The sequence below is a fragment of the Oncorhynchus masou genome, chromosome 15, assembly GCF_036934945.1.
Source record: "Oncorhynchus masou masou isolate Uvic2021 chromosome 15, UVic_Omas_1.1, whole genome shotgun sequence".
Taxonomy (NCBI): Eukaryota; Metazoa; Chordata; class Actinopteri; order Salmoniformes; family Salmonidae; genus Oncorhynchus; species Oncorhynchus masou.
In genome coordinates, this window is record NC_088226.1 from 5,590,989 (window position 1) to 5,616,398 (window position 25,410).

The 25,410-nt window shown below is 43.6% G+C and overlaps 1 protein-coding gene across 2 annotated transcripts in view; it reads left to right on the forward strand.

The window, feature by feature from the left end:
• Nucleotides 1-25,410, forward strand: part of LOC135555393 (glutamate receptor ionotropic, NMDA 2C-like) — a 79,687-nt gene that overhangs the window by 28,643 nt on the left and 25,634 nt on the right. For both annotated transcript variants that reach the window (XM_064987775.1, XM_064987774.1), the window contains 4 exons: nt 1,463-1,907; nt 15,398-15,996; nt 18,711-18,825; nt 23,283-23,494. In XM_064987775.1, the coding sequence (XP_064843847.1) occupies nt 1,479-1,907; nt 15,398-15,996; nt 18,711-18,825; nt 23,283-23,494 (1,355 nt within the window). In that variant the 5' untranslated portion in view covers nt 1,463-1,478. The remainder of the gene's footprint in view (nt 1-1,462; nt 1,908-15,397; nt 15,997-18,710; nt 18,826-23,282; nt 23,495-25,410) is intronic.

The following is a 25,410-nucleotide window of genomic DNA, read 5'->3' on the forward strand; positions in this document are numbered from 1 at the left end:
CTGCTGATAAGGTCCCTGACCAGCAGTGTGATGCAGAAATCCTCTACGGTCCTCTGGGAGGCAGCTTTTCAGAGTGGAGACTATATTACCACGTAGTCCAACCAATTACCCCATGGGAACATCACCGCCACTATACAGGTACACTCCATCTACGCTAACACAAGCCCCTCGTCCCATTCCCTCTGTCAGGCAGGGGTTGAGGAATGGGGGACTGCAGTGGGTCCCCAGCTATCCTACATGTCTTGATAGGGAGACACAATCATGCCATGGGCCATGACACCTGCCAAGGAATACTGAGGATTACATTGTAATCACCCCACTGTGATTCAAACACATGCTAAATCAGGTCCCCTTGACAGGATACCACACACCCACGCGCACACACTCACACTCACACACACTCACATACACCACACAGCGTCAGGCCCGCAGGCGGCCGTGTGACAGATAACTCATAGAGGATGACTCTGTCTGACAGAAGGACACCGTATCTGACCAGACATTAAATGGATTGGTGAATGTAATGCTGTAGGATCTAACTCCATTCAACTGCATTGTGAAATACATCATTTTTTCTACTTTGCCCTACAGCTATAAATATCTGGAAGATCAAAACAAGCTAAAGAGTTTCTGGTCGATTTGATCATTTATTCATTACCTGGAACATGAATGTAGGATTTATGATTTCAAACTAAAAGTGAATCCCTTAACCAACTTTGTTACTGTCACTGTGTCACTGTACTTTGGGAAAATTGCATTGAAGTCTATTAGCAATGCAGTGTTTTTAAACACTGATCTTATCAATTCATTTCTAAGGGAAAACTGTCATCCACGTTAAGTTCCATTAGGTTTTTCCCATAAACAATGCCTTAGAAATACAGCATGTAGCTGCCGTTAAAAAAGCCTCCATGGCCAAAACCAGGTCTCTACCTATTCACAGCACATAATACCCATGCATTCAGACGTTTTGCCCATTAAGTTGGAATAGCTCTGCAGCATTATTTCAGAGGGGGAAAAACGTCACGAGAGATAAATGGTAAATCCTTGTTCTCCATTTGTTGCATTAAACAGTAGGCACCATCTGCTGTATTCAACTGCAGAGTACAACAGTAGTGGGGCCGCAGCTGCCATCCGCAGGCACGGCAACCTGCTCACCGCCTTGTGTTGCACACCAAACACTCACACAAAACATAGTACCCTGGGTCTCTCATCATCCACCTGACCCAACCCACCACTCATGGCCGCTTACATAGAGACACACCTACACATGAAGCACATGACTCACAGATTAAGCTAAAATGTCTCTAAACCTAAGGCAGTTGGTTTGGTTGGCTTGCCTGGAGGGATTACTAAGCATTATCACATTGCACAAATGACACTAAACGGTCCCATGTATCTAATACAAATGTCTTTACCCATCTCTCTTCTCTCCTCTCATCCCCACCCTCGTCCCCTCTCTCAGGCAGTAGGTGACTGAGATGGGCGTTCGTCTAGGCCACTTGAGCGACTCCCCGTGGTGGTGGCCGCTACTGCTGCTGTTGCTGCTCTGCACTGCCCCCTGGTGCCAAGGTCGGCCTTTCGCAACGCCCTTGCCAGCAGTCAACGTGGCGGTGGTGTTCAGTGGCTCGGCCTACCAGCAGGAGATCAAGGGGCGTCTCAGCAGGGAGAACTTCATGGACCTGCCCTTGGAGGTGAATCCCATCACAGTGCTGGTAAACAACACCAACCCTCGGGCCCTGCTCACGCGCATCTGTGACACACTGGCGGCCAACCGCGTACATGGTGTGGTGTTTGAAGACAACATCGGCTCGGAAGCCGTGGCACAGATTCTGGACTTCATTGCCCTGCAGACGGCCGTGCCCATCATGGGCATCAGCGGGGGCTCCGCCATGGTCCTGCCACACAAGGTCAGTGATCAGGATTGGGATAGGGGACACTTGGTGTCTAGGCTGCCTGAGGAACATGCTTAAGTTCATCTTCTTTTTATTTTTGAAATAACCTTGAAGGCCACATGATTTGTTTCCCCAAACTGCTGCAGAGAAGCAGCTTAACTGATGTGTGGTTTATGACTACACAGTCTCATTACATCAGAGGTTTTAAACCCTTTATATTCTAGTGACTGTGAAATAAAGAACTGGGAAAGACCCCTGGCACAACTCACAGTACAAATAATAAAACCAAAACAACAATCTCAGCAAAACAGGTCCCCCAAGGTGAGCAAAGCACTCAGATCTTGAAAGCGCTCCACCACACACACACACACAGGCCAACCGTCATTAGTCTGGTGATGCTCTCCACCACACATACACACAGGCCAACCGTCATTAGTCTGGTGATGCTCTCCACCACACACACACAGGCCAACCGTCATTAGTCTGGTGATGCTCTCCACCACACACACACACACAGGCCAACCGTCATTAGTCTGGTGATGCTCTCCACCACACATACACACACAACATTAGTCTGCCACCACACACACACACACAGGCCAACCGTCATTAGTCTGGTGATGCTCTCCACCACACACACACACACAGGCCAACCGTCATTAGTCTGGTGATGCTCTCCACCACACACACACACACAGGCCAACCGTCATTAGTCTGGTGATTATCAGAGTCAGAATGAACATTAGCAGACACACATTGCCATTTCCAGGTGACTTACAGCACATGATTATAAACTCACGGAATGTTAATGCTGCCCATACAGACAGTGTTTTTTTGTGTCTGGCGGTCTTAGGCCAGAAAGACTGAAACAACAAGATAAGGTGTTAAACCAGGTAGCAGAGGGATGTCCAAATACTGCATCTAATACACTCATTAAAATATGAAGGTCAAAATCAAAACCTGTTAGCCTCTGCCACTTCATCCTTGTTCTATCTTTAAACTTCTGGTCCCACCAGACACAAAGATGATAAACTAGAGAAATCTATTTGTATTTGCTGGTAACACATGTATAGTTTACAGTTGGACCCCTCATGTCAATAGAGTTATGCAATGATTTGACATGTTGTATTACCCGGCGTCATGCACTGGAGTTTGCCACCAGTAAATTATCAGAGGGATGTTTGTGATACAGATTAGACTGCCGTTAAATTGCTTTTAGAGTAAAGCCTCATAGGTTTAGGACCAATGATCCCTCTCCCAGAGTGTTACACAAAGGGCTCAGCCACAGAGAGAAACTTTAATTAGACTGAGCATCACAATACTAGTCACAGAGACAGAGAATGCACGTTATGAGCATCTCAATACTACTCACAGAGACAGAGAATGCACATTATGAGCATCACAATACTACTCACAGAGACAGAGAATGCATGTTATGAGCATCACAATACTACTCACAGAGACAGAGAATGCACGTTATGAGCATCACAATACTACTCACAGAGACAGAGAATGCACGTTATGAGCATCACAATACTACTCACAGAGACAGAGAATGCACGTTATGAGCATCACAATACTACTCACAGAGACAGAGAATGCACGTTATGAGCATCACAATACTACTCACAGAGACAGAGAATGCACATTATGAGCATCACAATACTACTCACAGAGACAGAGAATGCACATTATTAGCATCATAATACAACTCCCAGAGACAGAGAATGCACATTATGAGCATCACATCTTTATTGGTTCTATGCAAATTGATGTAGGCTGAGGTTACTGATGGGACATAGCTAGCCAATCCACCGACCATAAACAAAGCGTTTATTCAGCGGGGAAAATGGAGGGTGATAAAGCAGGCTGGCTGACCTCCGCTGGTCAGAGCAAGAAGAGAATACTGCTGCATTGTAATGTCTAATCAATTCTAGTAATTTCAGCTCCGGTAGCTGGTTGTTTGAGTATGCAGCACACAGGGAACTGAGTAGCGGATGATATGAGGTCTGCCCGACGCCCTCGATTTCCATCAGTTAATCCACAGCTCAAATAGGATTTTCTCTCCCTCATGTTTGTGAGATGTTCATAATAAACGTGAGAAACGTGTTCCTCCACAACAGGAGACGGCCAGGGCCATGGACTCACAGTACCTTGATTACTCATTCACATTCATATCAATCCTCATTGGGTTGCAGTTCAATAGAGAGCTGGCTAAAAAAATGGATGCATTTCAGCTCAATTGAATTTAAATACATTTTTCTAAACAACAAATTGATTAATTGATTCAATCTTTACTTTGTGTGTGGCCGAGATGACTGCGAGGGAAAGTGTATTTGTTAGAAGTAACCCGGGGTCCATCAACAAAACAGTAATCAATATAGGAAACGCTCACAAAATGTGTTTGTGTAGGCCTCCCGGGTGGCGCAGTGGTTAAGGGCGCTGCACTGCAGTGCCAGCTGTGCCATCAGACACTCTGGGTTCGTGCCCAGGCTCTGTCGTACCCGGCACCGACCAGGAGGTCCATGGGGCAACGCACAATTGGCCTAGTGTCGTCCGGGTTAGGGAGGGCTTGGCCGCTAGGGATGTCCTTGTCTCATCATGCACCATTGCGCTCTAACCAAGGTTGCCAGGTGCGAGGTGTTTCCTCTGGCACATTGGTGCGGCTGGCTTCTGGGTTGGATGCGTGCTGTGTTAAGAAGCAGTGCGGCTTGGTTGGGTTGTGTATTGGAGGACGCATTACCTTCAACCTTGGTCTCTCCTGAGCCCGTACAGGAGTTGTAGCGATGAGACAAGATAGTAGCTACTAGAAACAATTGGATACCATGAAAAAGGGGTAAAAAAAAAAAATGTGCTTACGCACTAGAAATGGATATTCATGACTTAATTTAAAATGTGATGGCACTTAAATGTCACCACTTCAGATGCAGCCATTTATATGAACCTTTAAATGAGCTTTTCAATGAGCCTGAGCGATGGCTCATTGATTGATTGGTGGGATGCCGTCCAAGCTGGTTGACAAGCCAACTCAATCACTTAAAATGTTGTCTCTGAGAAAGCCTGGAATTTGATCTCGCTCGAAGAGGAAGGCGAAAATTAACAGAGAACAGATTCCTATCCTGAGGAGATTTTGCTCAATTAGCATGTTGATTAGCTAAATTACAATAACCCATGAGAAACCTATTATTACCTTTTTTTCTCGCAATTAGAAAAAGTTAAAACAATCATTGGATAATCAATAGCCTAGCAGACACAAAGAATCCAATCAATGGAATGTATGTGGGTGAGGACAAACAGGGTTAACAAGAAGTATGGGACAAATTCTGTCTGCAGCCATCAAACAGAGAGAGAGCTTCCTTAACAGAGGATTATAATCTAGCTGTGAGGCATGTAGCCATATATCACCTTCTGATGGAATTTAAATAAAATCTGCTTCACCATTGCCAATCAATCATGGCTAACACGCCTGCCTGGAATGTTAAAACGCAAGGGGGCTTTGGTGCATTCATTCCCACTGGGGATTTACAACCAGGGGTGACTGGTAGCTGCTATGTACAACATGATGGTAAAGATGTTTCATGATGGTAAAGGAGCCTTAACCTCCTCTTCCTTCTCAGGATGAAATACATATGTAGGATCTTCATTTGACCAGTTACTCACAGCTGGAAAATAATCCTGCAGCAAAAGGAAATTATTATTATTGTGTGAGAGAGAAATGATTGTGTGGGAGTGAACATGTAATGGATAATTACAAACAAGGACAGTGTCTTGACAGGGGAAAACATAACGACATCAATGCTGACACAGGGAACAAACTGAGGAGCAGACAGATATAGAGGGGCAATCAACAAAGTAATGAAGTCCGGGTGATTCCAATATTGTGCAGATCCACGTAATGATGGTGACAGGTGTGCGTAATGGAGCGCCAGAGAGGGGAAGCGGGGGCACGCATGATAGGAAACCATGTGTTTGGTGTATTTGATACCATTCCAACCATTACTTATTACCACATTATTATTACCACAATCCCGTCCTCCCCAAAGAAGGTGTCACCAACCTCCTGTGATACAAATAACGGTACCCAAATTGTGATTTGATATGTACTATATTACATGTGATTTTTGACTAAGCCGTTTTTTAACATGATTCACAAGGGGAATAGCAGGGTATAGTCATGTATCAAATGTTTAACCACAACACACTTGCAGCAAAGCCTAATAGACGGAGACATGACTGTGTCTGTCCAGCCGTCTCACTTCACACACCTTCTATTATTGGGGACCAAATCTTAATTTGAGATTTATGGATGGAACCAACATTTTTTTATTACATCTTAGATCTCCCATTGACATTAACGCATAATTTATGCATACGTTTAAATGTTTCTTAAGTTAGGATTGGGTCCAGAGTCTCTTTGTTTCAGTGGTCCGGAGAGGTGTGGGAAGCAGGGCGAGCAGTAGCAGCAGACCTCGTTTCTTAAAGCAGGAAGGGGAGCCTGAGGCACATCCCTAAAGTAGAGCAACCTTTTTCTCTCTTCCTTTCTTCACATCCTAAACCTACTTGTGTCCCTCTCTACCTCGTTGATTTGCATCCTGGGGCCAGTGACACAGATACAGTACGAACTGTCTAGACAGGGCTTAATAGGCTGGGATGGTTTTCAGAGGAACTGTATGGGAATCTGAAATCTCAGTAGGGATGCATGAATGCATAAGAAAATCACTTAATATATGTTTTGTCCTGGTTTTCTGCAAGTCAAAGGCATATAATACTAGATCATTTGGCATGAGAATTACCAAGTACAATACAATTCAGACAGACTAATGAATTTGTGCTCACTTTAGTGTTACAATGTAATATAAATGCTTTCGAAATTGATATAATAACACTCACACGTACAATATGATTGTAATTCAGTGCTATGTGTTACTGCATTTGGATCTCCTCTATCGTTGTGAGGAAGGACAAATGACTACGGCGGTGTACGTCTGTTCCTCGGCCCTGTGAGCAGGGTCCCTGTGACGTCAGCACATAGGACGAGCACATGACGACAGTGCCAGGGCACATCACGCTGGGAGTTGCAGGCAGACATATGCTGCAGCAAAGATCCATGTCCAGAAGTCACTCACCATCGGAGAGAGAGAGAGAGAGACAGAGAGAGAGAGAGAGAGAGAGAGCGAGAGGGGGAGGGGAGGGGAGAGAGAGAGAGAGAGAGAGAGAGAGAGAGAGAGAGAGAGAGAGAGAGAGAGAGAGAGAGAGAGAGAGAGCAGGCTGCTATGTGCTCCTCTTGCACTAAGGGAGGAAGAATAGAGAAAGAGAGAACAAGACAGAGAACAAGGGAGAGCACATCGGCCTCTTTCTCTCCACCGGCCCTTCTGGAAGGGCGACTTGCTGCCGGCCTCCCTCCCTCAGATTTATTTTACAACTTCTGAATCATTTACAACACAGTACAGACCCCCTGCTCTAATCTCTCAAGCTCCTAGGACCACAATTTCAGGTGTCCGTTTTTTGTTTTATTGAAAAGCCTCATTTCTTTTCCTTTGTTCTTTTTAAACCATTCCATCTCCATTCCATCTCCATCAATAATTAGCGACAGCTCTTTGTTAATGTGAGAGTCCTTCAAATGCCCACCATTGGCCCAGATTAAAAAAAAATCAGTAGCCTAAATGTTGTGTGTAGAGAGCATTGTATTCTGAAAAGAAAATCTGTTGTATTGGGGTTCTTGACCACTGACCAGTGGTCCTATAAAAGCATCTGTGCAGTGATATATATGGCTTTATCTCTCATCCGGCGCCGACAGAGATGGCCGCCTCGCTTCGCGTTCCTAGGAAACTACGCAGTATTTTGCTTCTTTAATGTGTTATTTCTTACATTGTTACCCCAGGAAAAATCTTAGGTTTTATTACATACAGTCGGGAGGAACCATTGGATATAAGAGCAACGTCAACTCACCAACATTACGACCAGGAATACGACTTTCCCGAAGCGGATCCGCTGTTTGGTCCACCACCCAGGACGATGGATCGGATCCCAGCTGCGACCCAAAACAACGGCGCCGCAGAAGGGGCAGATGGGGCGGTCTTCTGGTCAGGCTCCGTAGACGGGCACATCGTGCACCGGTCCCGAGCATACTACTCGCCAATGTCCAGTCTCTTGACAACAAGGTAGATGAAATCCGAGCAAGGGTTGCCTTCCAGAGAGACATCAGAGATTGTAACGTTCTTTGTTTCACGGAAACATGGCTCACTAGAGACACGTTATCGGAGTCGGTACAGCCACCTGGTTTCTTCATGCATCTTGCTGACAGAAACAAGCATATCTCTGGTAAGAAGAAGGGCGGGGTGTATGCCTTATGATTAATGAGACGTATTGTGATCATAACAACATACAACAACTCAAGTCCTTTTGTTCACCTGACATAGAATTCTTCACAATCAAATGCCGACCGCATTATCGACCAAGATAATTATCTTCGATCATAATCACAGTCGTGTACATTCTCCCCCAAGCAGACACATCGACGGCCCTGAACGAAATTCATTTGACTCTATGTGAACTGGAAACCACATATCATGATGCTGCATTTATTGTAGCTGGGGATTGTAACAAGGCTAATCTGAAAACAACGCTCCCTAAATTTTATCAGCATTTTGATTGCGCGACCCGGGCTGGCAAAACCCTGGATCATTGTTATTCTAACTTCCGCAACGCATATAAGGCCCGCCCCCGCCCTCCTTTCGGAAAAGCTGACCACGACTCCATTTTGTTGCTCCCAGCCTATAGACAGAAACTAAAACAGGATGCACCCGTGCTCAGGTCTGTTCAATGCTGGTCCGACCAATCGGATACCACGCTTCAAGACATCCTTCGATCACGTGTACTGGGATATGTTCAACATAGCGTCGAACAACAACATTGATGAATTCGGTGAGCGAGTTTATTAGCAAGTGCATCTGTGATGTTGTACCCACAGCATCTATCAAAATATTCCCCTACCAGAAACCGTGGACTGATGGCAGCATTCGCACAAAACTGAATGCGCGAACCACTGCCAACATCCTGACTCAACTCTAGCCACTTTAATAATTGAATAATTGATGTAATAAATGTATCACTAGCCACTTTAAACAATGCCACTTTATATAATATTTACAAACCCTACATTACTCATCTCATATGTATATACTGTACTCTATATCATCTACTGCATCTTGCCATCTTGATGTAATAAATGTATCACTAGCCACTTTAAACAATGCCACTTTATATAATGTTTACATACCCTACATTACTCATCTCATATGTATAAACTGTACTCTATACCATCTACTGCGTCTTGCCTATGCCGTTCGGCCATCACTCATTCATATATTTTTATGTACATATTCTTATTCATTCCTTTACACTCGTGTTAATAAGGTAGTTGTGAAATTGGTAGGTTAGATTACTTGTTAGATATTACTGCATGGTCGGAACTAGAAGCACAAGCATTTCGCTACACTCACATTAACATCTGCTTACCATGTGTATGTGACAAATAAAATTTGATTTGATTTGATCTTACCCCAATTCAACCCATTTGTATACCATTCAGCTGCTAGTCTGTTACTCACAAAGCACTCAAGCAAAGAGCCAGTCGGCTAATATAAAACATACAATTAGGGAGAAGACATGAGATGTGTGTTTTTGTTACAGTATACAAAGACACATCACTCTATCTTGTTAATGTAAGCAGATTACAGAACACAACTGACCACTGACCAGACTCCACAGTTTGGGACTAAGGTTCTATCTGCATTTCTGCAGATAGTACTCTAAATACCCCAAATCATGGTGTTCAGTTCAAAAGAATACTATGGAACTTTAAAACCAGTTATCTCAGAATCATATTTTTTGTAGATAGAACCTTGTATTCCTCAATTCTCACAGTGCCAGTGGAAGCTAAGCTGTTAACTAGATGCCTTTTAATATTCTTTATGAAATGTAGACACTTACAGAACAGAGGCACAATGGGACATCAGTCTTTAGTCACAACCCTTTCATGGAAACAACAACACCATATACTAATCACCATCAACATAAAGAAACAAACATCTGGCAAACATCTGGCCCTACACCTATAGGAGAACGTAGTATTGGTAATGGACACCTGTTTCCAACCAGATTCTCTTAAATCCCCCAAGCCATGTGATTCGGACAGTATTATCTAACAGAATGTATCATCAGATATGGGTTATGTCCTGATGCATCATGGTTAAGTGCTCCCAAGTGGCACAGCAGTCTAAGACACTGTATATCAGTGCTCGAGGTGTCACTACAGACCCTGGTTTGATTCCAGGCTGTATCACAACTGGCTGTGATTGGGAGTCCCATAGGGAGGTGCACAATTGGCCCAGTGTTGTCCGGGGTAGGCTGTCATTGTAAATAAGAATTTGTTCTGAACTGACTTGCCTAGTTATATAAATAAAAAGAGCTTAGGCATGCTGGGTATGGCTGTAGCTAAGCCTATGGCTGTCCGCTGTCCATGCTCAGGGCTCATTTGGACTACAGTACAGTTCTAATTGAGTGGTTGCTACCACACTTCTCTGTGTTTTTGGCTGAGAGTCACAGTGTGTTCCTGTATACATACTACACACAGGCACATATACACACAAACACACACACATGGCCTGGAGCAAATTGATTTGACGCTCTGCCAGATGAATACTCGTGGCATACAAGTGGTGGGAAAAGGCTGCACGCACAGAAAGAAGGCAGGAACTTTAACAGATTTGCTGTGGGACACTGAGAGGAGTTAGAACATTTGTAGATTTATGTAATATTCGTAACCTGCTCCTCTACTAATCTGCATAACACCCTTGCTCTTGCTAAGCTAATGTTGAGATGTTTTATTGTCCCTTCTACTGTATCACATCTACAGTACCTCCAAGGTAATATAGGAGGAGGTATTTGTATATGGAAAAGGGTAGAACATAAATTGCTAAATGTAAACAGATTGCTAAATAGAAACAGAGAGGATGTGATATTCAGAGCAATGAGAACTGTCAGTGGAGACACTCAGAGGAATAGACCAGTATGATGTCTGACATCAGGAGACACACAGATGGTTCTAACCTACTTTAGACTTCTCTGAAGGACAACAAGGAGACAAAATGAAACAGCAGAAGAAGAGAACAGAGTAGTCCTGGTCTCTGGATACCTGGCTTTCTGTAACCCCAAACCTCAACAAGCTTCATGACCATGACAGAGACAGGGCACAGTCCCCCAGAGAAGGAAAGGGACAGGTAAGGTCCAGCTTGAGTGAAGCAGTGACTTCTGGGTACTTCTCTGATAGCATCAAGGAAAAATGGCACACTGTGCCTTCAGAAAGTATTCACACCTCTTGACTTTTTTCCATATTTTGTTGTGTTACAAAGTGGGATTAACATGGATTTAACTGTAATTTTTGTTGTCAACAATCTACACACAAAAATATATGTATATATATCTTGATTAGAGTATGTTAGGATCACCTTTTACAGCTGAGAATCTTTCTGGGTAAGTCTCTAAAAGTGTTCCGCTCCTGGATTGTTCAACATTTTCCATTATTCTTTTCAAAATTATTCAAGCTCTGTCAAGTTGGTGGTTGATCATTGCTAGACAACCATTTTCAGGTCTTGTCATAAATGTTCAAGTAGATTTAAGTCAAAACTGTAACTCGGCCACTCAGGAACATTCATTGCCTTCTAGGTTAGCAACTCCAGTGTATTTTTGGCCTTATGTGTAAGGTTATTGTCCCGCTGAATGGTGAATTAATCTCCCAGTGACTGCACCATGTCTTCCTCTAGGATTTTGCCTGTGCTTAGCTCCATTCAGCTTATTTTTTATCCTGAAAAACTCCCCAGTCCTTAACTATTTCAAGCATAACCATAACATGATGCAGCCAACACTTTGTTTGAAAATATGGACAGTGGTACTCAGTAACGTGTTATATTGGATTTGCCCCAAACCTAACACTTTGTATTCAGGACAAAAGTTAATTGCTTTGCCACATTTTCTTGAAGTATTATTTTAGTGCCTTGTTGCAAACAAGATGCATGTTTTGGAATATTTTTATTCGGTAAAGGCTTACTTTTTTCACTCTGTCAATTAGGTTAGTATTATGGAGTAACTAAAATTACTAATACTGAAAGTTTTCTCCTATCACAGCCATTAAACTCTGTAAATGTTTTTCTTTCCTTCCTTCTTTTCTTTCCAAAACACTTTCTCGTTATCTCTATCAAAATTATTTTCTAGACCCTAATCAGTCAAGATGGGTCCCTCAACCGAGACTGCTCTTCTCTGCCTCACGGAGACTCTCCGCACTGCCAAAGCTGACTCTCTCTCCTCTGTTCTCATCCTCCTAGATCTATACGCTGTCTTTGACACCGTGAACCATCAGATCCTCCTCTCCACCCTCTCAGGGCTGGGCGTCTCAAGCTTTGCATATTCTTGGATTGCATCCTTCCTGGCAGGCTGCTCCTACCAGGTGACATAGAGAGGATCTGTATGCACAACTTTCTCTCACCACCGGTGTCCCCTAGGGCTTGGTTCTAGGACCTCTCCTCTTCTCTCTATACACCAAGTCACTCGGCTCCATCATATCATCACATGGTCTCTCCTATCATTGCTATGCGGATGACACTCAACTACTTTTCTCCTTCCCCCCTTCTGACACCCAGGTGGCGACACGCATCTCTGCGTGCCTGGCAGATATCTGAACATCGGCCCACCACCTCAAGCTTAACCTCGACAAGAGGGAGCTGCTCTTCCTTCCGGGGAAGGCCTGTCCGCTCAAAGACCTCTCCATCACAGTTGACAACTCTAGTGTTGCCCTCCCAGAGCGCAACAAACCTTGGTGTGACCCTGGACAACACCCTGTCGTTCTCTGAAAACATCAAAGCAGCGATTCACTCTTTCAGGTCTACAACATCCGTAGAGTACGACTCTACCTCACGCAGGAAGCGCTGCAGGTCTACAACATCCGTAGAGTACGACCCTAACTTACGCAGGAAGCGCTGCAGGTCTACAACATCCGTAGAGTCCGACCCTACCTCACGCAGGAAGTGCTGCAGGTCTACAACATCCGTAGAGTACGACCCTACCTCACGCAGGAAGCGCTGCAGGTCTACAACATCCGTAGAGACGACCCTAACTCACGCAGGAAGCGCTGCAGGTCTACAACATCCGTAGAGTCCGACCCTACCTCACGCAGGAAGCGCTGCAGGTCTACAACATCCGTAGAGTACGACCCTACCTCACGCAGGAAGCGCTGCAGGTCTACAACATCCGTAGAGTACGACCCTACCTCACGCAGGAAGCGCTGCAGGTCTACAACATTCGTAGAGTACGACCCTACCTCAAGCAGGAAGCGCTGCAGGTCTACAACATCCGTAGAGTACGACCCTACCTTACACAGAAAGCGCTGCCAGTGCTAATCCAGGCACATGGCAACTCACTATTGGCTGGGCTCCCCGCTTGTGCCATCAAACCACTGCAACTAATCCAGAACGCTGCAGCTCGCCTGGTTTTCAACCTTCCCAAGTTCTCCCATGTCACGCCGCTCTTCCGCACACTCCACTGACTTCCAGTTGAAGCTTTCATCCACTACAAGACCATGGTGCTTACCAACGGAACAGCAAGGGGAACTGCAACTCCCTACCTCCAGGCTTTGCTCAAACCCTACACCCCAACCCGAGCACTCCGTTCTGCCACTCCAGGTCTCTTGGCTCTCCCACCCCTGCCCAGTCCAAGCTCTTCTCTGTCCTGGCACCCCAATGGAGGAACCAGCTTCCCCCTGAGTCACTGCCCATCTTCCAAAAACATCTGAAACCCTACCTCTTCAAACAGATCTTAAATTATCCTCCTCCTCCCCCTCCTTTACCCATTTACCAATAGGTGCCCTTCATTGCGAGGCATTGGAAATCCTCCCTGGTCTTTGTGGTTGAATCTGTGTTTGAAATTCACTGCTCGACTGAGGAACCTTAAAGATAATTGTATGTGTGGGGAACAGAGATGAGGTAGTCATTCAAAAGTCATGTTAAACACTATTTTGCACACAGAGTGAATCCATGAAACTTACAGTACATCAGTGACAAAAAAAACTCAATTTAATCCATTTTAAATTCAGGCTCTAACATAACAAAATGTGGAACAAGTCAAACGGTGTGAACACTTTCTGAAGGAACTGCATGTGTAAATGGCATAATATCAAGAAACTGAGCCTCACCAAAATCATTCTCACTTAGAAGGGGCAAAAGTACATTTTTTTATCATCAAATCTACTTTATAGATTTATTTGGGATGATAAAGAAAATTATACACTTTTTATTTATTATAAAGTTGCCGTTTATGCAATGTAATTTAAAAAGTGAAAGTCTTAATGATCAACACAGATATGCACCCAGTGAAACAGTCAAATCTCTGTAATTGATGTAACTTTTTATTACACTTTGTTTATCATTACAATTCACTGGGGTTGCACATGATTTACAATGCTATTTGTTTTACAAAGCAATTATGGTGCAATGATGTCTATGAGCAGCGTGCTTAATTCAAAACCAATAAACAATCATTACCTTCTCTTAGAGTCAAGACATATCAATGGCATCCAACCTGAAAATGTACTGTATGGGTCATAAGCAGTTTTAAAAACAATGATTCTGTCATTTTCTAGTATGAAACACAAGAATAAAACCCTGCCCTGTGTCAGCCCATAGCCTTCCCAGGATGCAGAAACATGTTATGCCAAGACCATTACTGAAATAAATATTTCAACAAGATTGATGGAAAAAACATATATTATTCTGTTCCCTGAACATACTAAAACAAGATGAACGCTCTTACAAACACACACAGACAAGAAACATCTCTGATCATCCTGAAAATTCCTGGATCACTTTAGTTAACACAACACAGCATTTTCATACTCCTTTCTCCAAGGTCAAAGAGGAGAGACATCTTGAAAAAAGTGAGATAAAAAGAGAAAACAGGGGCTGGGCTCAGTGACACTGAGCTCAGTGATAGTTCCAAGTATATATGAGGGCCAGTGTTGCTGTGGCAAGTGGGAGACACATGGGTTAAAGTGATGAATGGTGCCTGGGCTACAGGGAGAGCAACACCAAACAGAATCACTTACTGCAGAGTACTGCCTCTCAGGCCAGATACTACACACCACTTCCGGGTGGGCTGGCTGGTGGTCAGGAGCTGGATGGTGTGGACAAGGGGCACACAGACACACTGTCAAGCTACCCTCAGGATTCTACTGTCATTTCTTGATTATTGTTTTATTTTTTACATATGACTGGCTGAATTACATAAAACACAATCATATAATTGCCACTAAGCAGGCTATTAAGAAAGTCATTGCATTAGATCATTAGGTTTTAATTGTGCTTGTTAGATAAATTGAGCAAATTGATTGAGCTTAAATTAACTATCCAAAAAGGGCTGTTATTTGTTCTCACTCTGCTGTCTGTGTCTCTCTGCAGGGCGACGGCTCCACGTTCCTCCAGCTGGGCTCCTCCATCGAGCAGCAGATAAACGGCATGTTCAAGGTGATGGAGGAGTACAACTGGGACAGCTTCGTGGTCATCACCAGCCTGTACCCGGGCTATGAGGTCTACGTGGACTATGTCAAGACCTTCACTGACACCAGCTACTTCATGTGGGAACTGCAGGACGTGCTTACCTTCGACATGTCTGCCGACGGCATGAACGACATCCGGGCACGGCGCCTGCTGCAGCAGATCGACGCCCAGGTACTGCTGGTATACTGCTCCCACGAGGAGGCCCAGTACCTTTTCAGTATGGCCGGAGAGGCCGGCCTGCTGGGGCCTGGCTACATCTGGATCCTCCCTAGCCTTGCCGTGGGGAACCCAGACATGCCCCCACCAAATAGCTTCCCTGTGGGCCTCATCAGCATCATCACCGACCGCTGGCGGATGAGCCTGAGGAAGAGGGTGCGGGATGGGGTGGCCATCGTGGTCAAAGGGGTGCAGAGCTTCCACAAACAGAGGGGCTTCATCCCAGAGGGCCACAACGACTGCCACAGCCCTGTTGGGGCATCTTCTAATGATACACTGTTCAGGTGAGTGGAGGTGGAGGGATGGAAGGGGGGCATACTGACATACTGTAGGTTGGAGATTGTTCATTGCAATAAGAGAAGCCAACCAAAGTGGAGCGATTAAGTGATACAGCTGAAGTCAGAAGTTTACATACAACTTAGCCAAATACATTTAAACTCAGTTTTTCACAATTCCTGACATTTAATCCTAGTAAAAAAGTGTCTGTCTTAGGTCAGTTAGGATCACCACTTTATTTTAAGAATGTGAAATGTCAGAATAATAGCAGAGAGAATGATTTATTTTAGCTTTCATCACATTCCCAGTGGGTCAGACGTTTACATACACTCAATTAGTATTTGGTAGCGGTGCCTTTAAATGGTTTAACTTGGTTCAAACGTACCGGGTAGCCTTCCACAAACTTCCCACAATAAGTTGGGTGAATTTTGGCCCATTCCTCCTGACAGAGCTGTTGTAACTGAGTCAGGTTTGTAGGCCTCCTTACTCACACACACTTTTTCAGTTCTGCCCACATATTTTCTATAGGATTGAGGTCAGGGCTTTGTGATGGCCACTCCAATACCTTGACTTTGTTGTACATAAGCCATTTTGCCACAACTTTGTATGTATGCATGGGGTCATTGTCCATTTGGAAGACCCATTTGCGACCAAGCTTTAACTTCCTGGCTGATGTCTTCAAATGTTGCTTCTATATATCCACATAATATTCCATTCTCATGATGCCATCTATTTTGTGAAGTGCACCAGTCCCTCCTGCAGCAACGCACCCCCACAACATTATGCTGCCACCCCTGTGCTTCACAGTTGGGATGGTGTTCTTCGGCTTGCAAGCCTCCCCCTTTTTCTTCCAAACATAACAATGGTCATTATGGCCAAACAGTCCTATTTTTGTTTCATCAGACAAGAGGATATTTCTCCAAAAAGTACGATCTTTGTCCCCATGTGCAGTTGCAAACCGTTGTCTGACTTTTTTCTGGTGGTTTTGAAGCAGTGGCTTCTTCCTTGCTGATTGGCCTTTCAGATTATGTCGATATAGGACTCGTTTTGCTGTGGATATAGATACTTTGTACCTGTTTCCTCCAGCATCTTCACAAGGTCCTTTGTTGTTATTCTGGGATTCATTTGCACTTTTTGCACCAAAGTACGTTCATCTCTAGGAGACAGAACACGTCGCCTTCCTGAGTGGTATGACGGCTGCATAGTCCCATGGTGTTTATACTTGCGTACTATTGTTTGTACAGATAAACGTGGTACCTTCAGGCATTTGGAAATTGCTCCCAAGGATGAACCAGACTTGTGGAGGTCTACAATTTTTCTTAGGTCTTGGCTGATTTCTTTTGATTTTCCCATGATGTCTTGCAAAGAGGCACTGAGTTTGAAATATTTAATGACTCCAACCCAAGTGTATATAAACTTTTGACATCAACTGTAACTGTAGCAGATTGAGAAGGACTGACTTGAAACAGAGAGAGAGAGACTTGGCAACATCGGTCAACAGTTACTCAACAGTCATTTAGCTGTGGCTTTCCATCAGCTTAATGTTGTGGTGGGGGGCAACATGGTACTCTCCCTGTCACTCTCTTAACCCCTGCCTGCCAACTCATCCATCCTACCTCTGTCCCATCATCTCACTGTTGGAAGCACTGGCATCACAGAGAGATGATGTGGCCTGTCATACCTGCCCAGCCCAGCCCAAAAGAGCAATCTTGTGCCATCTGTGCCAGGGAACATGGAGCAAATCCTATTTGGTTCCAGAACATTTTTAATCAGCCAAAGGGAGGCTCGGCTTCTTTAGGGACAACAGATTTAGCGTCAGCATTTGGCACTAGCCAAGGTCATTGAGACTGGACTGGGAGGATTGGAGAGTTTCCAGGCAGGGTACAGGGTGGTATTCTTTATACATTTTTGTGGACCAGGATCGTAATATGAAATCTGACACAGTTCAGTGGTATTAAAACATCACTTTCTTCTCAGAAGTAATTTTCTCTTTTCTGAAAGTGGCTAGCATGAGAGAAAGATAACTTCTCTTTTTGTAAATCGAAATCCTTCATGAAAAAGGAGAACCGTCTAGGCAGCTGTATTTCAGCCTTTGATTTGAGTCATTCTGCTGTTTCCAACCCCTACGATTTTCCACTTTAAAGACAAAAACAATCCTGAGTGGAATAGCAATGACCAAAGTTGGTAATATGAGGGTCCGGCAGGCAGAACATAGCCTGGTATAGCACTCTCCGTCTGCTCTCCACTCTTTTATTTCCCTCCCTGGCACAATATTGTTCTTTCTCTCAGACCTCCCTATTCAAAGGGAGCAGTGCCTCGCTCTCTCCTCGGCGGTCAATAGACTCAACACCTCATTTAATTAGGTCTCTTTTTAATGAGCTTTTGATTATAAATCACTCCGCCGGTTAATAAGATTATCACAGATTACCAGATTAAACAAGCCTTTCACATGGACTAGACAGAGGGCCCGTTCATTACCCAGCATGCTTTCATCACCTCTGCTGGACTGAGAGAGAGAGGGAGGAGAGGTGAGAGAGCAGCCTCGCAGTGCGTGATGACAGGAAGTTCACAACATGTCGATAGCTATGTGCAAAACAATCAGCAGGTAGTGCTTTAGAAATAGGATGAAACCATTGGAAGATTGGATTAATGGACATTAACGAGTATTAGTATAATGTTGTAATGAGTATTTAACTCTTTGATTGATTTCCCTTGTTTTCAGGCACATGTTAAACGTAACATGGGAACACAACGACTTCTCATTCAACCCTGAAGGGTACCTGATCAACCCAGCTATGGTCATCATCACCTTAGATCGAGAGAGACAGTGGGATAAGGTGAGACATTACACTTCATTATATTCCTCCCAATCAGTAAAACTAGGGTTAGTCTTTGTGTTATCTGATTACAAGTTAATAAGGATATATAACCTGCTCATAACGAAAAGGGAAAACTCCAAAAAGTGTTATTAACAGCACATGAATTACTGCCTCATTCACTGTGTATTTTCATGAACTATCACTGACAGGCCTTGACTTGGGCATATTGTGGGCTGTTACATTTCCTTTGCATCACCTGTTACAAAATACAGACTGTCCACTTTATAGGTTAGCATTTTGCTCTAACTGCCTCCTACCAATCACAGTGTCCTAACCGGCCACTATACCCGGTGTCTCTCAATACCACAGGCCTAGTGTGATTACACGTCTGACTGATCTCCCTATAATCACCAGCTATTCAAATGAGCCTGCCTTGCATTCCACTACCTCAGAGCCACTGACTCTTAGCGAACAGAACCTTGTCTCACATATTCATCCCACCTTCACAACACACCTTCCCTCTACCTGTAATGCCCAGTAGGGAGTAGACACTGAATGGAGGTGGAGGTCGGATTTCTTCCTTAAATGCATTCAGTGGTTGAATGGAGGTTGATGTGTGTCAGAGCATTTTGGGCCAAACCACATCTCTGGGTAAACAGCTCCGGGCCTTCTCCAGCTTATTACTTACCATTGATGTTCTCTCAAGGTTGGTTCCTATTAATTTCAGGTATGTTATTGAAACTGAGGCATATGCCTCTGTAATTGAAGGGTCTGACAGCGCGCTGTACTGAAGGCTATCAGATGTGTGGTTGGTCAGAGAGAGAGAGAGAGAGAGAGAGAGAGAGAGAGAGAGAGAGAGAGAGAGAGAGAGAGAGAGAGAGAGTAGTCTATTGACAGCTTGTGCCAATGGAAAGGTTGCAGTTAAAAATAGAACAGAAAATGAATGCGCTGTAGCTGCTGCAGTGTAGTGAGTCCACTTTGAGGATGAGAATTCAACAAGCTTACTGCTGGACGTGATCTAAAAGACTCATGTTACTGGAAATTTCTGAGCTACTCAAAACATTTCCTGAAGTGATACTTCAAAAGAATAACAAGAACTTACACTGAGTGCACAAGACATTAGGAACACTGCTCTTTCCATGACATAGACTGACCAGACTGACTATGATCCCTTATTGATGTCACTCCTTCAGTGTAGATGAAGGGGAGGAGACAGGTTAAAGAATACTTTTTTACCCTTGAGACAATTGAGACATGGATTGTTTATGTGTGCCATTCAGAGGGTGAATGGGCAAGACAAAATATTGCAGTGCCTTTGAACAGGGTATGGTAGTAGGTGCCAGGCGCACTGGATTGAGTGTGTCAAGAACTGCAACACTGCTGGGTTTTTCACACTCAACAGTTTCCCATGTGTATCAGAATGATCCACCACCCAAAGGACATCCAGCTAACTAAGCATCAGAGTCAACAAGGGCCAGAATTCCTATGGGACGCTTTCGACACCTAGTAGAGTCCATGCCCCAACGAAATGAGGCTCAAAGAAGAAGAGAAGGAGAAGTAGAGAAGAGAAGAAGAAGAGGAAGAAGAAGAAGAAGAGAAGGAGAAGTAGAGAAGAGAATAAGAAGAGGAAGAAGAAAAAGAAGAAGAAGAAGAAGAAAATGAGAAGAAAGAGAGGAGAAGAGAAGGAGAAGAGGAGGAGAATAAGAAAAGAAGAGAAGAGGAAGATAAGGAGAAGAGAAGAAGAAGAGGAGAAGAGGAGAATAAGAAGAAGAGAAGGAGAAGAGGATGAGAAAAAAGAGAAGAATAAGAAGAGAAGGAGAAGAGAAGGGGAAGAAAAGAAGGAGAAGAAGAGAAGAAGAAGAAGAAGCAGAAGAAGAAGAAGAAGAAAAAATGAGAAGAAAGAGAGGAGAAGAGGAGAAGAGAAGGAGAAGAGGAGGAGAATAAGAAAAGAAGAGAAGAGGAAGATAAGGAGAAGAGAAGAAGAAGAGGAGAAGAGGAGAATAAGAAGAAGAGAAGGAGAAGAAGAGAAGGAGAAGAGGATGAGAAGAAGAGAAGGAGAAGAGAAGGGGAAGAAAAGAAGGAGAATAAGAGAAGAAGAAGAAGAGAAGGAGAAGAGAATGAGAAGAAGAGGAGGAGAAGAAGAGGAGAGCAAGAGGAGAAGAAGAGAAGAAGAGGAGAAGGAGAAGAAGAGGAGAAGAAGAGGATAAGGATAAGAAGAGAAGAAGAAGAAGATAAGGAGAAGAAGACAAGCAGAAGAAGTCTGGGAATCCGGACAGGCTATGGTTATTTGAGATCTTGGCTTCCTCTCTCATCTCCAATATGTTACAAAGGCAAACTGGCAAGTCTGTTCTTTGACACAAACAAAGAGGTTTGGCTCTGTAAAGCCATTAAAAAGAGTGAGGGGACACTCTTATGCTCTCTTTTAGCATTGTCATCCATTGACAAGGCCCATAAACTGGGAGAAAGGAAGACAAGAGGATTAATCAATAGTCCGGCAGGAGAGACAGGAATAACTAAGCACACCAGTAAAACAGAGGATATTCTAATAGTTGTATTTTGTTGTCCTTTGTGACATCTGACAATAATGACTGCAATAATCAGATAACTTTCAGTATTAGTAGGAGAGATTATTATGAAGCAAAGGCATTTGTCAGTGGTACGGGTTGGCCCCCTGATAAAACGTTTAGAACAGCCAATCCAAAGTAAGCTGAATTATGCAGTCATTGACTGCTGTAAAATAATGTATTTTTTATTAAATGTAACCTTTATTTAACTAGGCAATTCAGTTAAGAACAAATTCTTATTTTCAATGGCGGCCTACACCGGCCAAATCTGGACAATGCTGGGCCAATTGTGCACTGCCCTGTGGGACTCCCAAGCACAGCCGGTTGTGATACAGCTTGGATTTGAACCAGGGTGTCTGTAGTGACCCCTCTAACACTGAGATGCAGTGTCTTAGACCTCTGTGATACAGCCTGGATTTGAACCAGGGTGTCTGTAGTGACTCCTCTAACACTGAGATGCAGTGTCTTAGACCTCTGTGATACAGCCTGGATTTGAACCAGGGTGTCTGTAGTGACTCCTCTACCACTGAGATGCAGTGCCTTAGACCGCTGTGATACAGCCTGGATTTGAACCAGGGTGTCTGTAGTGACCCCTCTAACACTGAGATGTAGTGCCTTAGACCGCTGCCCCACTCGGCAGCCAGGATATGTCAAATATTATTGTTGTTATTGTAAGGTTGTAACTTTCAATGCTCACTTTATTGCATATTAGATGCCTCGGAGTTGGCCAAGCATCATTTTAGTGACCCCTGACATAAATTAAAGATGGCAGTGCAATCCATACATTCTAAAAAGGTATTGACCAGTATTCTGCCATTGTAGAGGTAGTTGATTGAACACAAACATGTTGTTAAATGTTGTTAATGTGAGCAATGAAATGGTTTTACCCTGCAGTCTCTTGTTGCTGATACGTGTGACAATCCGCCAATATATTGACAGAAACAGAAAAGTTGGTCAATATGCTCTATGTGCAAACACAGTAACAATGAATACAATTATCAACACAGTTCACGATCCATTTTAATGTCGCTCCGTAATAATTAGGAGGCATAAAAAACAATTAACACAAAAACATTCTGGAGAGAATACTTATTCGACTCTTTGTTTAACCTTAAACAACTCTTAATTATGGAACTTCACTGATTAAAAGCACAATATGTGTGCCATTAAGAACGGTTAAATCATCATCACTATGTAAAAGTTTACAACCTCATTCTCAACACAAAAAACCATAGAGAACAATAATAGAAGTGTTACTGCTTTGGGCTCTGTGAAAGCCACAGTTTAATCACTGTGCGTGATCACTTTAATTACTGTGTGTGATCACTACTCTGCAATGAAGCAGAGAAGTGCTGTTCAGCATACTGAACTACTTCCTCACCACTGAGATGGACAACTGTGTTTGGTAATGGAGGAAAGAACAGATAAAGAGTTTGGTCCTCTGTGACCGGCTGATCCTCACAGCTTAAGTACAGATGTTCAGAGTGAGACAAGACAAACCTCTCTAACTTAGTGCAAGGAGACGTCACAGGTGGTGCAACTACACAGTGTGTGCCTCAGGATTGTTGAGGTCTATTTAAAATGGGCAAAGATCTTGTCTTTCTGCATCCTGAGATATATTTGATCGACTGTATGTTTTCCTTGTGGAAATGAGAGAATCCATCACTTAGCATTCAACAGTAAAATGTATTTCCTTTTTTTCTATAATAAAACACACAGGAAAATTGATAACAAAAAATGCAGACCTGGAAATAACATTTCCTCGACTTAATCTATCCTGGCATTTCCCACACGGCTGCATGGAAATCTCTGAGGAGTAGTTTCAGATGTGATTGTATTGCAGGTATGAATACCGATAAGCTAAAGTATGACTCATGCCTGTTATTTTCCCTTCTCTCTCTCCTCTTCCAGGTGGGGAACTATGAGATGGGGATCCTGCAGATGAGATACCCAGTGTGGCCTCGCTACGGCACCTATCTGGAGCCCGTATCAGATAACAGACACTTGACTGTGGCCACACTGGAGGAACGTCCCTTTGTCATAGTGGAGGCTGTCGACCCCATGACTGGGACCTGTGTCAGCAACACTGTGCCCTGCCGCCGCCAGTCCAACAAGACAGAGACGTGAGTGGAACAGTATTCCTCTGATATTAATGACCACAAACTTTTTCTGATGAGAAGAATGAAACAGAGCATAAAAGTGTAGCGTACTACTATGGTGATGTACATCCATTATCCTGTTTCACCATTACCTGTTGTCAGAGGCGATTTTAGCATGTATATCTTGGTGGGCCAAAACATTTTTAGATGCATGCCAGCAATGCCACTACACAACACAAAACAACACTAAATAATACATTAATTGCACTGTAACGTGACAAACAGTGCCCACAAACTGTTCAAATCAAATCCAATTTTATTGGTCACATACACATGGTTAGCAGATGTTAATGTGAGTGTAGCTAAATGCTTGTGCTTCTAGTTCCAACAGTGCAGTAATATCTAACAAGTAATCTAACAATTCCCCAACAACTACCTAATACACACAAATCTAAAGGGGTGAATGAGAATATGTACATGTAAGTATATGGATGAGCGATGGCCGAGCGGCAAAGGCAAGTAGCAGTAGATGGAATAAAATACAGTATATACATGTGATATGAGTAATGTAAGATATGTAAACATTATTAGTGGCATTATTTAAAGTGACTAGTGATCCATTTATTAAAGTGTCCAGTGATTGGGTCTCAATACAGTATATACAGTGCCTTGCGAAAGTATTCGGCCCACTTGAACTTTGCGACCTTTTGCCATATTTCAGGATTCAAACATAAAGATATAAAACTGTATTTTTTTGTGAAGAATCAACAACAAGTGGGACACAATCATGAAGTGGAACGACATTTATTGGATATTTCAAACTTTTTTAACAAATCAAAAACTGAAAAATTGGGCGTGCAAAATTATTCAGCCCCCTGAAGTTAATACTTTGTAGCGCCACCTTTTGCTGCGATTACAGCTGTAAGTCGCTTGGGGTATGTCTCTATCAGTTTTGCACATCGAGAAACTGAAATTTTTTCCCATTCCTCCTTGCAAAACAGCTCGAGCTCAGTGAGGTTGGATGGAGAGCATTTGTGAACAGCAGTTTTCAGTTCTTTCCACAGATTCTCGATTGGATTCAGGTCTGGATATGTTTATTTTTGAACCATTCCATTGTAGATTTTGCTTTATGTTTTGGATCATTGTCTTGTTGGAAGACAAATCTCCGTCCCAGTCTCAGGTCTTTTGCAGACTCCATCAGGTTTTCTTCCAGAATGGTCCTGTATTTGGCTCCATCCATCTTCCCATCAATTTTAACCATCTTCCCTGTCCCTGCTGAAGAAAAGCAGGCCCAAACCAGGATGCTGCCACCACCATGTTTGACAGTGGGGATGGTGTGGTCAGGGTGATGAGCTGTGTTGCTTTTACGCCAAACATAACGTTTTGCATTGTTGCCAAAAAGTTCAATTTTGGTTTCATCTGACCAGAGCACCTTCTTCCACATGTTTGGTGTGTCTCCCAGGTGGCTTGTGGCAAACTTTAAACGACAATTTTTATAGATATCTTTAAGAAATGGCTTTCTTCTTGCCACTCTTCCATAAAGGCCAGATTTGTGCAATATACGACTGATTGTTGTCCAATGGACAGAGTCTCCCACCTCAGCTGTAGATCTCTGCAGTTCATCCAGAGTGATCATGGGCCTCTTGGCTGCATCTCTGATCAGTCTTCTCCTTGTATGAGCTGAAAGTTTAGAGGGACGGCCAGGTCTTGGTAGATTTGCAGTGGTCTGATACTCCTTTCATTTCAATATTATCGCTTTCACAGTGCTGCTTGGGAAGTTTAAAGCTTGGGAAATCTTTTTGTATCCAAATCCGGCTTTAAACTTCTTCACAACAATATCTTGGACCTGCCTGGTGTGTTCCTTGTTCTTCATGATGCTCTCTGCGCTTTTAACGGACCTCTGAGACTATCACAGTGCAGGTGCATTCATACGGAGACTT